At 46.9% G+C, this 16,163-nt stretch overlaps 1 protein-coding gene across 1 annotated transcript in view; it reads right to left on the reverse strand.

The window, feature by feature from the left end:
• Positions 1-376: 376 nt before the first annotated feature.
• EXOC6B (exocyst complex component 6B) overlaps positions 377-16,163 on the reverse strand; it is a 327,565-nt gene continuing 311,778 nt past the window's right edge. The window contains exons 21-22 of the mRNA XM_060247225.1: positions 8,195-8,307; positions 377-503 (exon numbers count right to left, since the gene is read on the reverse strand). Coding sequence (XP_060103208.1) covers positions 377-503; positions 8,195-8,307 — 240 coding nt within the window. The remainder of the gene's footprint in view (positions 504-8,194; positions 8,308-16,163) is intronic.

Consider the following 16,163-nt stretch of genomic DNA (forward strand, 5'->3'; position numbering starts at 1 on the left):
AGGTGGGTGAAACGCTTCTTTACAGCAATGCCCATGGGACCCTGGAGTAGCAAAACCCATCTGGACCCCCCCTAGCCCTCCCCACACAAATGTTCAAAATGGCACTTTGGAAAGAAACACCGAGCCGGCGGGTTCACTGGCACGTGGCGGGCAAGTCGATCCCCAGGGGCTTCTCAAGCGGGCTCCAAACTCCTGACAACAGGAGGACATTGTTGCCTCCACAGGCCCCCACCCCCAGCCCCTTCCCGCAAGGAGCAGCAGGCATTCGCAAGACGTTGGCGGCAACGCAAAGCCCCGCCCCCTCCCTTCCTCGTATCCAATGGCTGCTGCCGAGCACAGACCCGCCCCCCCCCCAGCGCTCGCAGAGCCTGCCCCCTCAAGAGTGATGGCTGTTGATGAGGCTGCGCAGCTGCTTGGCCACGCTCTCGATCAGCTTCTGCTTGTCTCGCTCGTTCTTCCGGAACTGGGCAAAGACGTTGTTCTTGCGGCTGCTGTCCTTCATCCTGCATGAGAGCGGAGAGCAAAAAGACCCCGTGAGTTCTGAGATCCCACGTGAACATGTTGCCATGGTGATGGGAGGTCTAAAAGTCGGAAGGCATCGGTGTGAAGAGAGGGAAATGATGCCTTGCGATGGACCCCTTCCTCAAATGACAAAGCAACATCCTCCCACACAGAGAAGCCCCTTTGGGGTTGGGAGGAGGCAGACCCTTGGGACTGGAAGACCCAACCCTTAGGGACTGATTTGTTCAACAAACGTTCTATCCCATCTTTCCACCTTCCTATGGGTCACAAGGTGGCTAACAGATAACAAGCAAATTTCATAAAACCACTAAGACCATCACAAAGTGTGTCATAATTAACATGTGGAATTCACTGCCACAGGAGGTGGCGGCGGCTGCAAGCATAGCCAGCTTCAAGAAGGGATTGGATCAACATCTGAAGCAGAGGTCCATCAGTGGCTATTAGCCACAGCGTATTGTTGGAACTCTCTGTCTGGGGCAGTGATGCTCTGTGTTCTTGGTGCTGGCGGGGGGGGGGGGGCAACAGTGGGAGGGCTTCTAGTGTCCTGGCTCCACTGGTGGACCTGATGATGGCACCTGGGGGTTTTGGGCACTATGTGACACAGAGTGTTGGACTGGATGGGCCATTGGCCTGATCCAACATGGCTTCTGTTATGTTCTGATTAACCAGAGTTAAAGGACAGGCGGAAACACAAAAACAACAATCCAAACTTTGGGCAGGAAGGATTTATATCCCACCTTCCACTCCGAAGAGTCTCAGAGCGGCTCACAATCTCCTTTACCTTCCTCCCCCACAACAGACACCCTGTGAGGTGGGTGGGGCTGAGAGGGCTCTCACAGCAGCTGCCCTTTCAAGGACAACCTCTGCCAGAGCTATGGCTGACCCAAGGCCATTCCAGCAGCTGCAAGTGGAGGAGTGGGGATCAAACCTGGTTCTCCCAGATAAGAGAGCTCTGGCTGACCCAAGGCCATTCCAGCAGCTGTAAGTGGAGGAGTGGGGAATCAAACCCAGTTCTCCCAGATAAGAGTCTGCACACTTAACCACTACACCAAACTGGCTCTCCAAGAGCTTCCTTTAGCAGCGGACAGAAGATGATAAAGTTTCTGGTGGCAGCCATCTCCCAGCGCCTTGGGCCAGCTGAGCACAGAGCGCTCTATTTAAATGGCACAGTCAAAGGATTCATTGCAAAGTAAGTGAAAGAAGTCCAAAATGAGCCACATACTTACTCTCGGGATATCCTGGGTTGACGGAATGAACAGGGGAAGAAAAGATAAACCGTGACAACTGGTTAAGCGACGGCATCTATTGTCACAGTGCCTTCCTGGCAAACCTATTTCGATGCATCCAGGTCTTGGGGGAGGCATACGTGATGCACCCACGAGGCCGAGCTAGCAGGGCAACACAGCAGGCAGCATTGGCACCCCCCGGCCCTGGAGCTGGTGGGAGGGTCTGCACAGGCCGGCCTTTCTCACCAGCACGGGACAAATGAAGCACTGCTCTTCCTGATCGTTTTTTTCCTCTTGCAAAATGCAGCTGGCAGTAGTGCTCTTTCAAGGAGGAAAACACGGTGGGTGGGGGTCTTCAACCCTTTTCTCGCCCTGCCATTTCTCTAAATGAAAAAGTACCCCCCCCCCAAGCTGCTTTTACTTCCAGGGAGAAAGTTTATGGATGCCCATTTTTTTTCCCCACAGCAGGAGAGGAGGGAGCTCATGGATTTTTTAACGAAACGGAGCCTACGGTAGGAGAGGAAAGGGCCGCGGAGCCCCTCTCCTCCTTCAAGACCACTGGCTGCCCTTGCAAAAATGCTGAGGTGCTTCAGGGCTGTCAACTTGCCACTGACAGATGGCGACCCCAGCAAGAGGCTTCGCAGGCCAGCAAAAAGCAGAGGCGACTGCCACCTTTCTCCGCAGGGCCTCTCTTGGGGACTCCCAGTCAAGCGACAACCCTGCATAGCTACGCCCGGCTGCCTCCTCTGGCCTTGCAAAAAACCAAACTGTTGTTTAAAAATAGGCAAGAAAGAAAAAGGAATCTGTGCTGACCATTTAAAGCATGGGCTGGCAAGGGACTGTTGGGTTTTTGATGCAATTTCACTTCCTGTTGTCATGAGTTAATTAATTGTTTGTATATGCATGCTGATGTTTAGCCAGTGAGTAGGTAGAGCCAATGAGAATGTTTGCATGGACTTCCTGCCAAGACTAGGTGTCAATACGCATAGTGACCATTGAGGGAGAACCCTAATAGGCTAATCCATATATTTGGGTGGTGGTCTAGGAGAAAACATTTGGTCAGTTTTATTGCCCTTTGTGTTAAGCCCCTAGATCTCCATGCAGTTGAAGTTAGGACTCATGAGAGTCGAGATGTAGTCTAGAAGCTAGATAGGATATAGATAGGATATTGAATCCTTCTTTGTTTTCTAGAAATCTCAGTCATACCTGTTCCTCATTAGTAAAGTAAACTACTTTATTCTTAAGCTAAACCGTGTGCCTGGCTGTTATTTGTGGTTCTTTCCACATTACTCTGCTATATCTAAACCCTAACAAAGGTTATGGGCCCAGTTAGCTAAGAAAGGCATAGAGAAGTGCTCAGGTCAATTCTTCACGAATTTGCATCTGAAGGAACTTCTTCCCCATCACTTGTAGTCGCCGGCTGACTGCTTGGGAATAACAGAAATGGATTCTCTTTGATGTCCCGTTGGAGGCACAGACCCAAGAGACCCAGAGAGAGGCAAACGCCTGCTGATTCTGGAACAGCATTTTCGCCTGCAACTCGTGAGGAAAGCATTTTGTTACAACCATCTGAACACGTTGTATGCAGTATGAATAGTTCCCCCAAGTTAAGCATCCCTAAGTTGAGCAGGGATAACTTCCTTTTATGGAAAATGGGAACTGAGTGCACTTTTGCAGTTCAACGGTTAAAGTATGTGTTGGACTATGATATACCAGATGATATGTCCCAAGAGGAGAGGGAGAAGTTTGATGCAGATGAACTTAAAGCTAAGCTGCTGATCCTAAGTTCAATCTCATCTCAGGAAACTGACATTGTAGTCAATTGTGATCATGTAAAAGACATTTGGAATAATCTTAATTTAAAGTATGGCCAGTGCACGTTTTTCCAGAGGCAGTACTTGCGCAAACACCTGTATTCCTTCAGTCTTGCCCCAGGGGGTGATATCTCAGCTCACCTCGATAACATCCTGGCCCTTGTCGCCGAATTAAGATCGGCGGGAGCTAGGGTATCCACCAAAGAAATTCAAGCTGTGATTGTCTCATCATTTCCTGAAAGCTATGAGAGCATTCTAGCCCCTGTTGAATCTAGAGAAGAGATTGATATCAATTTTACAATCGCGTATTTAAGAGACTTAAGTGTTAAACGCAGATTTTCTAGATTGTCAAGCCAAATGCAAGCATTAGCTGTAAAGGAGGAGAAAGGGAAGAAAGACCACAGAGTCTGTTATAGATGTTTGAAACCAGGCCACATAGCAAGGTTCTGTGAGTCGAAGCAGAACAGCTCTAAGGGCAAGAATCCAGGCTCCTCACACAGAGGAGAAAGGACCGTGTCTCAGCAGGGGGCTGCTGACTCACAAACAAAGGCAATGCCTCATGGTGAAGTCTCTTACATGCTGAGATCTAGTGACATAGATGCAAAGAAAGCTTTCATGCTTGACTCCGGGTCGAGTACGCATATATGTAGATTTCGCCAATGGTTGGTTTGTTTGGATGAAAGCGAGAGAACTTTGAGACTTGCTAATGGGGATACTTTACAGACAAACAGCGTGGGATCTGTGAGGATCTCGGTTTATTCAAAGGATGGAGAGCTAATTGATGTGTTGTTGAAGGACTGTGTTTACTCTGAGCAAGCAGATCAGTATTTAATCTCTGTAATGAAATTGACAGATCAAGGAAATGTGTTTTTGATTAAAGATAGACAATGCACCATTGCCCACCCAGGAAGTGATGTGCTTTTTGAAGCAGTGAGATTTGATGGTGCTTACTATCTGGACTCTGTAGAAACGGGTCATGCCTATCAGGCAACAAGATAGTTTGTGTCCTCATAAGGAATGCCTTTATGCCTGCCATAAAAGGCTGGGACACAGGAATGTAAGATCTGTTAAGAAGTTGCTGACTACATGTGAAGAAAAGTTTGCAGGATGTGACCAAGAGTTGCAAGCTTGTGATGTATGTGTAAAGGGGAAAGGCACAGTGCCACCCTATGGCAAGAGAAAGTCAGTACACAATGAGAAGTTTCTAGAGACCGTAAAAGGCGATTTTATGGATCCAAAGACTCTGTTATTTAAAGAATGCAATCTTGTGCATATTGATGAGAGCAGTATACCCCTGATACCTGAGACAGTGAAGCCCACAGTGCAGGAAGATCAGGAAACTGATGCAGGAATGTCCCTCACTGAAATGGTCGATTGGCTGACTGCCAGTAGCGCTGACCCCCAAGGTAGGCCAGAAAGCACCCCAGAAGCAGAAGGGGAGGCAGATCAAGCTGGACCAGAAGGGGAGACAGGCAGTACTGTGAGGCAATCTCAGAGGAGCAACAAGAGAGTACCACCTGCCAGATATGGACTTTGTAATGTTCTGCAAACTGCAGAAGAATCCTCAGACAATGAGGAAATCCCAAGGGAACTGATTGTAAAGTATGCCACTCTAAGAACCCTACTGAGCATAGCAGCACTGAAAGGAATGCATGTGCAGCACCTTGAGATTGAAAAGGCAAACCTCAAGGAAAACTTACCTGATAAAGGAGTGAATGAAGTGCTAACTGCTTTTCTGCAGAAGCAAGGGTTCCAGCAAGGGAAAGTAGAACCCAGCCTGTTCTTCAAACTGAAGAATGATAAATGCCAGTATGCACTGATGTCAACTGATGGACTGTTGTTATGCTGTCAATATGAATCTAATGGGCAAGAGATAGTTGACAAGCTGAATGCAGAAGTGGAAGTAAAACGTTTTGGGACTTTGAACCACTATCTTGGAATACAGATAGAAAGAACAGAGAATGGAGGTTTTCTTCTGATTCAAAGAACCAAAATCCTGACTCTTGCTAAGGCACTGAGCCTGGGAGATATCAAGAGAGCAAGTTTCCCACTTGACCCATCTTACCTCTAGCTGGAAGAGGGAGTGCCTCTCAAGGACAATCGTCTGTACAGAGAAACTATTGGGAAACTACTGTATCTAGCTCAACCCACCCGACCTGACATGTGCAGCCGTTGGAATCTTGAGCAGAAAGACAGGCTCACCTAATCACCATGATTGGAATGCAGTGAAGAGACTTGTTAAGTATCTTATTGGGACAGCTGATCTAAAACTGTAGATTACAGCTGATGACAACCCAAAATTGGTTGGATACATGGACGCAGATTGGGCCGAAGACACTACTGAATGCAAATCAGTTAGTGGGCATCTGTTTTTCTACGGAAGCAACCTGATCAACTGGACAAGTCGCAAGCAGAGTATAGTAGCTATGTCCACAATGGAAGCTGAGTTTGATTCTGCAGCAGGTGCCTGCAATGAGCTTGAATGGATCATACACCTGCTGAGAGACTTTGGAATAGAAGAGAACATCCTCAGTGGCGTTGCAGCCGGAGCAGGCGCTCTGACCTTCTTGGCTGCTGTGCATTGAGTGAGGCCAGGGCTGCTGGAGAGCTGCTATTTCTAGGCTGGAGGGAGTGTGGTGAAAGGGCAATAGGTTTGTGGATGTGCCCATTGTTAATTAAGTTAATTAAGTGTTTGCATATGCATGCTGATGTTTAGCCAGTGAGTAGGTAGAGCCAATGAGAATGTGTGCAGGTACTTCCCGCCAAGGCTAGGTGTCAATATGCATAGTGACCATTGAGGGAGAGCCCTAATAGGCTAATCCATATATTTGGGTGGTGGCCTAGGGGAAAACATTTGGTCAGTTTTATTGCCCTTTGTGTTAAGCCCTTAGATCTCCATGCAGTTGAAGTTGGACTCGAGAGAGTCGAGATGTAGCCTAGAAGCTAGATAGGATAATGAATCCTTCTTTGTTTTCTAGAAATCCCAGTCATACCTTTTCCTCATGAGTAAAGTAAACTACTTGTTTCTTAAGCTAAACCATGTGCCTGGCTGTTATTTGTGGTTCTCTCTCGTTACTCTGCTAATCATATGCCTAAACCCTAACAGGGACCCGTGCTGCTCACGTCACTGAGAAGAGCTGCCAAAGACCCAGTGGGTGGTGCCAGGACCCAGGCCTCTCTCAGGCCCCAGTGGCATTGCTTTTGACGGTCCTGCTAACTCCATCTCATCTCCATCTCCTCGAGCAAAGCGTGGAAGCCACCCTGCTGCCCTTCCTCAATCCAGCCCACAAAATGCCCCATGCTGGGAGCTGCTGCAGTCTGTCGTTGTGGCAAGAGCTCTGAGCGCCTCAAGCCAGGGGCTCCAGCCACCCTCTGCAGCGGAAGCACCTTCTCCAGGGCCTCAGGCCCCTTCCTGAATTCAGAGAGCCGGAGATTAATTTGGCTCTCTCTCTCTGGCTTTGGAAAGGACTCTGAGGGCCTTTGGCCCCAGTCTCCCTCCAAAGGGCTTGGGGGAGGGGAGGTACATGGCCCCCTTTACAGTTTGCCCACACAACAACTCTGTGAGCTAGTTCACGCTGAGGAGAAGGGGCTGGCTCAAGGTCACCCAGCAAGGTTCCACGGAGGAGGGAGGGTTTGAACCCAGGTCTCCCAGAACCTGCTACGCCTCACTAGCTCACTCCTCTCTACTGGGAGGCGAAGAAGTATTATGGATGCCATTCCACGCACCCAGCCATCCTTCCTGTTGTGATCAAGCAAAGGGGAAAAGAATCCCTTAACCCCAAATGCAGCTCCCTGAACCTGGATCAGAGTCCAGCAGCCCCTTAGAGACCAACTAGGATTTGGGAATCAAAATTCCCTCTGTTAGATCCTTTTGACTCCCAACAGCTCCTGTCCCCAAAACCCTGCTGGTCTCAAAGATGCTACTAGACCTGAATCGAGTGGTTCTCCTGCAGCCCTGGAACTGTCTCCTGGCAGAGGAGAAGGCAAACATCTGCTCCCCAGGCCCTTTGCACACTGGCAGGGGAATAAACCACGGGGCTTGTACACAACAAGGAACCCATCAAGGAGGAATCTGGCCTGGCCAGCATGCAGCATCTCCAAGCGATGTGTAGAGCACAACGGGCACAAGTGGGCAGCAGAAGGATGTGTTTGTGGGTCAAGCAAGCCGCACACGACATCATCACGGAGGCGATGCAGATTACCCAGGCAATGTTCAATCAAGTCCGCACGAGCTGACAGCCAGAAGCAGAATCCCTCCGTAACGGAGTCCAGTTGCACACATATGCCATGCTCACACATGAACCACCACACTTTTAGCACCAGCCAACCACTTCACCAGCCAGCTTCTGTGAGCCACCACATTTACAGGAGAAAACTACTCACACACAGCTTGTCAGGAGGGGCGCCCCAGGGCAGACCAGATGGCACACTTCCTGAGAGCACAAGGAAGCCGTACCAGCCATGGCAAAAGGCTCTGTGGCAGAGGAACAGTGACGCACCAGGAGGCGACTACTGTGCTCCCCAACCAGAGCATGGGCAGCGGAAGGAGTGAACGGGAGGGAATGATCATGCTTGTTAAAGTAAGCACAGAAGTCAGGAAGCCATCGAAGGAACATCTCAGCCGACACTCACTTTTCCAGCAAGATTAATGCCGTCGTTGGGTTCACACGAAGGTATTTGCATGTTGGTTGTCCGTAGTCAGCCAAATACGTGGACCAGTCCCACTGGAGGAACAAATCTAAGAGCTGGAAACAGAAGAAGAGACCACAATAAATGACGATTACACACAATGTGGACAGAAAGGTACAATTTGCGAGAGAGAAGAAGAATTGCAGATTTATACCCCGCCCTTCTCTCTGAATCAGAGACTCAGAGCGGCTTACAATCTTCCATGTCTACTCCTCCCACAACAGACACCCTGAAGTCACACTGAAAAGACACCTGAAGCCAGACTAAAAAGGGTCCAGAGCAGTGTTCCCTTTAAGCTGAGTTAGCGTGAGCTAGCTCACAGATTTTTAGCCTCCAGCTGACACCTTTTTGTCTTAGCTCAGGAAGGATGACCCCAGAGCACACTAATTGATGCAGGAGCTCACAAAGTTTTTGCTCACAAGGCTCTGCAGCTTAGAGGGAACACTGGTCCAGAGCAGAGGAGTCAACCAAGAAGTCCTGGAGTTGATCCATTACTGCTCTCTGAGTCACTTTACTCCGAATGGGCAGATTAGAGGTTGACGATGGGCAGAGAGTTGAACTGGATCTACCAGGGAGTTTGTGGCTCAGCAAACCACAGTTTTTCAGCCAGACAGAGGAGAAGCCTGTCTGCAGAAGAGCCAGAAGGTCTACATGAACTCCACTTTGGTTAATCTCATAATGCAGGAAGGTTGGCCTGGGCCCTGACCCACAGGCCTGGGAGGAAGACTTGCACCACAAGTCACTGGTGAAGAAAGGAAGAGAATTAGATGACGCAGAAAGTGAGGCAAGACCAGAGGGGAAAGTAGCAAGAACAAACCATCAATTGCCCTTTCATCACACCCCCTCCAGCCTACAAATAGCAGCTCTCCAGCAGCCCTGGCCCCACTCAATGCACAGCAGCCAAGAAGGTCTGAGCGCCTGCTCCGGCTGCAACGCCACTGAGGATGTTCTCCGCAGCTGAGAACGAAACGTCTGGAAGGAAAACTTTCTCCAGTAGAACACGGCACTTGATCCCGAAAGATTCTACAAACCCTAAACCATCATTTGGCCCTCAAGAAACAAAAGAGCATCCAGTAATTAAGAACATAAGAGAAAGTTTGTTGGATCAGATAAATGGCCCATCCAGTCCAACACTCTGTGTTACACAGCGGTCAAAACCCTGGTGCCATTAGGAGGTCCACCAGTGGGGCCAGAACTCCAGATGCCCTCCCACTCTTGCCCCTCAAGCACCAAGAAGACAGAGCATCACTGCCTCAGACAGAGTGTTCCATTTATACCTTGTGGCTAATAGCCACTAATGGACCTCTTCTCCATTTGTTTCTACAATCCCCTCTAGAACCTGTCTATGCTCATAGCTGCCACCGCTTTCTGCGACAGTGAATTCCACATGTTAATTACTCCTTGGGTGAAGAAAGACTTCCTTTTTCTGCTCTAAATTTCACTGAGAGCCCACAAGTTCTTGTGTAATTGTGAGAAGATACTTTTTCCCTCTGCCTTCTCCATCCCATGCACAATTCTGTAAGCCCTACATCATGCCACCCCTCAATCATCATTTCTGTTGGGAGTTTGCAAGCTCATCCTTCAGTCATGAAAGAGTTAACTTGTTTATGAATGCATGCTAATATTAGCTATTAGCAAAAAAACCCTGGTTACTTGATTCTGGGTCTCACTGTCTTGATTCTCATGAGAAAAAACTGTCCTGTTGAGTAAGCAGACAGGAGCCATTTGCCCTCACAAGGAGTGGGTGTCGTAAAACTGAAAGTTTACAATATAGAAGGAGAAGCGATTGGAAGCTCATTGAAGGACTGCTTTCATGCACCTCTTGCAGATCAAAATTTGTTGTCTGCTGATAAGACCGTACGACGAGGGAATCATTTCACTGTTGATGGAAATACTTGCAGTATCATCCTGAAGGTGGTGATGAGTTACTGGCAGAGAAAATTGGGTGGATTTTTCTATCTGAGAAATATTGTTGATCAAGTGTATCACATTAAGCAGCAAAAAAGTCTGCACACTGATTATTTGTTGGCATGGCACCAGTGGTTGGGCCATTGAAATACCAAGTCTACAGTGAAACACTCCGAAATCGAAGTAACTGAATGTGATTCAACGCAGGGTCATCGTGAAGTCTGTCGAGCAAAAAGGGGTAGCACTTAATTATAGCAAACAGCAGAGTATGCACAGGGAAAAACTGCTGGGGAAAGTCTATTCAGACTTCAAAAGGTAAAGATAGTCCCCCGTGCAAGCACCAGTCGTTTCCAACTCTGGGGTGACATTGCTTTCACAACGTTTTCACAGCAGACTTTTTACGGGGTGGTTTGCCATTGCCTTCCCCAGTCATCTCCACTTTCCCCCCAGCAAGCTGGGTACTCATTTGACTGACCTCGGAAGGATGGAAGGCTGAGTCAACCTGGAGCCGGCTACCTGAACCAGCTTTCACTGGGATCAAACTCAGGTTGTGAGCAGAGGGCTCTGACTGCAGTACTGCAGCTTTACCACTCTGCACCACGGATCCCTGAACTGGTCTTAACTGGTCCCTAAATGCTTCATTTGGTGTAAAGAAATGCATTTTAATGTTTTTAGATGTTGACTGTCCAGATGCATTTAATCATTCAAAGACCAAGTTTGGGGCAAATTCAAGAACTAAATTGTGTTGGGATTATCAAGTTTGCAACACTTCAGTAATTATAGTTAACCCTTGTTTTGTCAGTCAACAGGAAGTCACGTGTGTTCACTGTAACCTATCTGTTAGCTAAAGAGAAAGCTTGCGAAAATCTGTGGGAGGTCTTAGTTAAATGACCTGCAATTAAGCGTTGTGATTGGAAATCAATGCATTGGCTATTCTGCATTTTATGGTTCCTCTTCCTCCCTCTGTCTAAGTTTGGAGAAGAGAGGCCGTTCCTAGCTTTGTTCTCTAACTGGAAAGATGCAGGAAGTTAGTGTCTGTTATTATCTTCCCAGTTTACCCTTCCCTTGTAGTTCTAAGTAAAGCAATCATATTATTTTAAACACACACATGTTCTCTGCATATTTTTTGCTGCACTAATACCTCTGCTAAATAATATTTTTCTCTGTAAGAAGTAAGTTCAATAAGGCTGCTGTAAGAACTAAGTTCAATAAGGCTCCAGAGGCCTTGTCTACAGACAATGAGACTGAGTTCCAAAGGTGGAAGGAAGGAATAAGGCATGAAACAACTGTACCTTCTTCACCTGAACAGAAGGGGTCAACTGAGTGGCTATTATTTTTGAGAGCCTCTGGCTATTATTTTTGAGAATTCTTGGAGAACAGGAGAGGTGCCGGAAGATTGGAGGCGGGCGAATGTTGTCCCCATCTTCAAGAAGGGGAAAAAGGAGGATCCGGGTAACTACTGACCCATCAGCTTGACGTCTATACCTGGAAAAGGTTTAGAACAAATCATCAAGCAGTCAGTCCTGGAACATTTAGGAAGAATGAATGTGATTACTAAGAGCCAGCATGGTTTTCTCAAGAACAAGTCATGTCAGACTAACCTGATCTCTTTTTTTGAGAAAGTGACTACCTTGCTAGATCAGGGGAATGATGTAGACAAGGTTTATCTTGATTTCAGTAAGGCTTTTGATAAAGTTCTACATACTATCCTTGTTGACAAGTTGGTAAAATGTGGTTTGGATCCTGTTACCGTTAGGTGGATCTATAACTGGTTGACAGATCGCACCCAAAGAGTGCTTGTGAATGGTTCCTCATCCTCTTGGAGAGGAGTGACAAGCGGAGTGCCTCAAGGATCTGTCCTGGGACCTGTATTGTTCAACATCTTTATAAATGATTTGGATGAAGGAATAGAGGGAATGCTTATTAAATTTGCAGATGATACTAAATTGGGAGGGGTTGCAAACACAGAAGAAGACAGAAACAGGATACAGGATGACCTTGACAGGATGGGAAACTGGGCTAAAATCAATAAAATGAATTTTAACAGGGATAAATGTAAAGTTTTGCATTTAGGTAGGAAAAATCCAATGCATGGTTATAGGATGGGGGAGACTTGTCTTAGCAGTAGTATGTGTGAAAAGGATCTAGGGGTCTTAGTGGATCATACGCAGAACATGAGTCAACAATGTGATGCGGTGGCTAAAAAAGCAAATGCAATTTTGGGCTGTATCAACAGAAGTATAGTGTCCAGATCACGGGATGTGATGGTATCGCTTTACTCTGCTCTGGTAAGACCTCACCTGGAGTATTGTGTTCATTTTTGGGCACCACATTTTAAGAAGGATATAGACAAGCTGGAACGGGTCCAGAGGAGGGCGATAAAGATGGTGAGGGGTCTGGAGACCAAGTCCTATGAGGAAAAGTTGAAAGAGCTGGGGATGTTTAGCCTGGAGAAGAGGCGGCTGAAAGGTGATATGATCACCATCTTCAAGTACTTGAAGGGCTGTCCTATTGATGATGGTGTGGAATTGTTTTCTGTGGCCCCGGAAGGTAGGACCAGAACCAATGGGTTGAAATTAAATCAAAAGCGTTTCCGACTCAACATTAGGAAGAACTTCCTGTCCGTTAGAGCGATTCCTCAGTGGAACAGGCTTCCTCCTCGGGAGGTGGTGGGCTCTCCTTCCTTGGAGGTTTTTAAACAGAGGCTAGATGGCCATCTGACAGCAATGAAGATCCTGTGAATTTAGGGGGAGGTGTTTGTGAGTTTCCTGCATTGCGCAGGGGCTGGACTAGATGACCCTAGAGGTCCCTTCTAACTCTATGATTCTATGAGTGCCTTAACAGGATCCAAATGGAAAAGGCACATTGCCTACTCCAGTAAGCCAACTTGCTTAACCTCTACTAGATAGAAGCTGTGAACACACCAGCCTATTTACACAACAGAATCTCTTCAAAGATCACGGGCAAAACTCCATCTGAACTGTGGCACGGAGGGAAGCCAGCTTCTGAAGACATTTGGCTCCAAAGCCTATGCAAATGCATCTGAGGAGAGAAGAGGAACATGGGTTCCCACAGTTGGAGTCCTAGTGGGCTACGGTTAAGGTGCAAAAGGAGAGAGTTGTGAACCTCAAGACTTTTGAGATTAATGACTATAGTTCAGTGCAAATAGAGGAGAGTAATGTCCTCCAAGCTCCTACGCCAATACAGTCCACAGTGCAAGAAAACCAGGAGGCTGAGGGCAGGGTCTCTTTCAGCGATATGGCTCTCTGACTGCCTGCCGGGGATGCCAACCAACAGGAGACCCCTCCATTAGGAGAGTTGATGGAGTTAGCTGTCCCAAAAATGAGGAAGAGACCACTACTGTGAGACAGTCAGCAAGGAGCAATAAAGGAGAACCACCACCAAGGTGTGACTTGTGTGAGACCAGGAAGTGAACCCCCAAACTGCAAAGGAGTGAATGAGCAGCCTGTACCTGTACTCAAGGACACAGCTAAGCACTGCGGCATCATGGAGCAGACGTGGTCAACATCTGGGCACTGAAAAGGCACTCCTCACTGGACGTATCTGGCATGCAACAAAGCCAAGAACAAGCTGAGCCCTGCTTATTCGCCAGACTTAAGGGTGGACATTATCAATACGGTTGATCCACATGGACGGACTGTTATCACGTTGTCAAAGCAAAGAGGGAATACAAGGAGCTGTCCAAAGCCTGAATAAAGAGATGGGTGTAAAACTGCTGGGAGAAGCAAAGAATGATCTTGGAATGGAAACTGAGAGGACTGAAAATGGAAGTCTTCTCTTAAACGAAAAACAGAAGAAGTTGGACTTTGTTGAATCTCTGGGCCTTAAAGATACTAAAAGAGCTAGTACTCCTCTTGAACCAGCTTATCTTTTGGGTTTAGCAAGTTTAAACGCTTCAGCAGAGTTAACTGTGTTTTGTTAGTCAACAGGAAGTCACATGTGTTTACTGTCACCAATCTGTCACCAAGTGGGAAGGTCTGCAAATCTCGTAGGAAGTCTTAGTTAAATCAACTGAACTTTTGTGTTGTGAATGGAAATCAATGTATTGGCTATTTTGCATTTTGGGGGTCTCTTTTCTGGTCTTTGCTTGCTTGGAGAAGAGGCTCCATTCCTGGAACTAGACTTCCAGCAGCAAACAGGTAGGATCTAGTCACTGTTGTTTTCAGTCCCAGGTTATCCTTCCCTACGCTAGTTTAAGTAAAGCAATTTTCCTTTTTTAAGCATACACATGGGTTCCGTCTCTGTTCATTACTCTGCTGATTTTAATGGCTGCTAAATAATATTTTCCTAAGAATATCTATCATGACCTCAACCTCGAGGATGGGGTGTTGCTGGAAAGCAACCAAGAAAGCAGAGAGGCAGTTGAGGAGCTTCTTTACCCGAGTGGAATGTCAAGACCTGACATATCTTCAGCGGTTGGAATCCTGAACAGAAAGACCGATTCACCAAATCATTACGATTGGAATGCTGTGAAGAAAGGCTGGCTAGATACCTCACAAAGACAGCTGGCCTGAAGCTAAAGATCTCAGCTTGCAAAAACCCAAGACTGGTTGGATACGGACCGGGCTGAAGACAAGACTGACAACAAGTCAACAGCAGTCACCTGTTCTTCTATAGAGACAGTTTGATTGACTGAACTAGCCAGAAGCAACCAAATATTGCCAAATCTACAACAGAAGCTGAATACGCATCTGCTGCAAGTGCCCACAGGATACCTGAATGGATCATTTGTCTACTGAAAGACTTTGGGATGGATAAACCTAAACTGCCCACCTTGCCTGAGGACAATCGGATGTGCACAGCCTCATCCAAGAGTGAAGCTTCATGCCCAGGAGCAAGGACACCATTGCATAGTACACTTCTGTGAGAGAGACGCAACAGCAGAGCCTGCCTGGAATCAAGTCCTGTCCCTCAGAAAAGACGGCAGCTGACATTTGCATCAAGAGGGAAGTTTGAGTATCCATGCAAGAAGCTAAAACTTTTTTTTTTGTAGAATCCTAGAGTTGGAAGGGACCTCCAGGGCCATCTAGTCCAACCCCCTGCACAATGCAGAAAACTCACAAACCCCTCCCCCTAAATGCACAGGATCTTCATTGCTGTCAGATGGCCATCTAGCCTCTGTTGAAAAACCTCCAAGGAAGGAGAGCCCACCACCTCCCAAGGAGGAAGCCTGTTCCACTGAGGAATCGCTCTAACAGACAGGAAGTTCTTCCTAATGTTGAGCCGGAAACTCTTTGGATTTAATTTCAACCCACTGGTTCTGGTCCTACCTTCCGGGGCCACAGAAAACAATTCCACACCCTCCTCTAGACGACAGCCCTTCAAGTCCTTGAAGATGGTGATCCTATCACCTCTCAGCCGCCTCCTCTCCAGGCTAAACATCCCCAGTTCCTTCAACCTTTCCTCATAGGACTTGGTCTCCAGACCCCTCACCATTTTGGTCACATTAAATAACTTTATTTAACTTTCAAAATTAGGGGATAACATAATATGTGCATATCCATTCTATACAATCAGAGATACTAAATTATATTTTCACTCTCACACAGAAATAGTGATAATACCAAGTACGACGTCTCTACTCACTGTGTTTAACAAAACATAATTCAAAAGAATAATAACTCATTGGAATGATACCTTGTTCACTTAGGTACCCAACTACAGGAAACCAAACTGTCTGAAAAGAAGTAAAATCGTTGCCTAGCTTAGGAGTTGACAAGTTATCTGCTATTTTTCCTATTTAAAAATAGTCCCATAGTTTGTTCTGCCACATATGAAGAGAAGGTGGGTTCTTGTTCCTCCATTTGGATGCAATTACTATTCTTGCTATTGCCGACAAGATAGATATTAATTTTTTTTTTATTTTCTTATTACAGGGTGAATCAGGCAAGGAGTACAGAAGAGCAATTTCTGGTGTAGCAGCGACTGCTACTAGGGTTATGATCTGTTTCTGTTGAAGAATTTGTGACCAAAATTGATGTAT

This window comes from Heteronotia binoei, chromosome 9, assembly GCF_032191835.1.
Source record: "Heteronotia binoei isolate CCM8104 ecotype False Entrance Well chromosome 9, APGP_CSIRO_Hbin_v1, whole genome shotgun sequence".
NCBI classification, from domain to species: domain Eukaryota; kingdom Metazoa; phylum Chordata; class Lepidosauria; order Squamata; family Gekkonidae; genus Heteronotia; species Heteronotia binoei.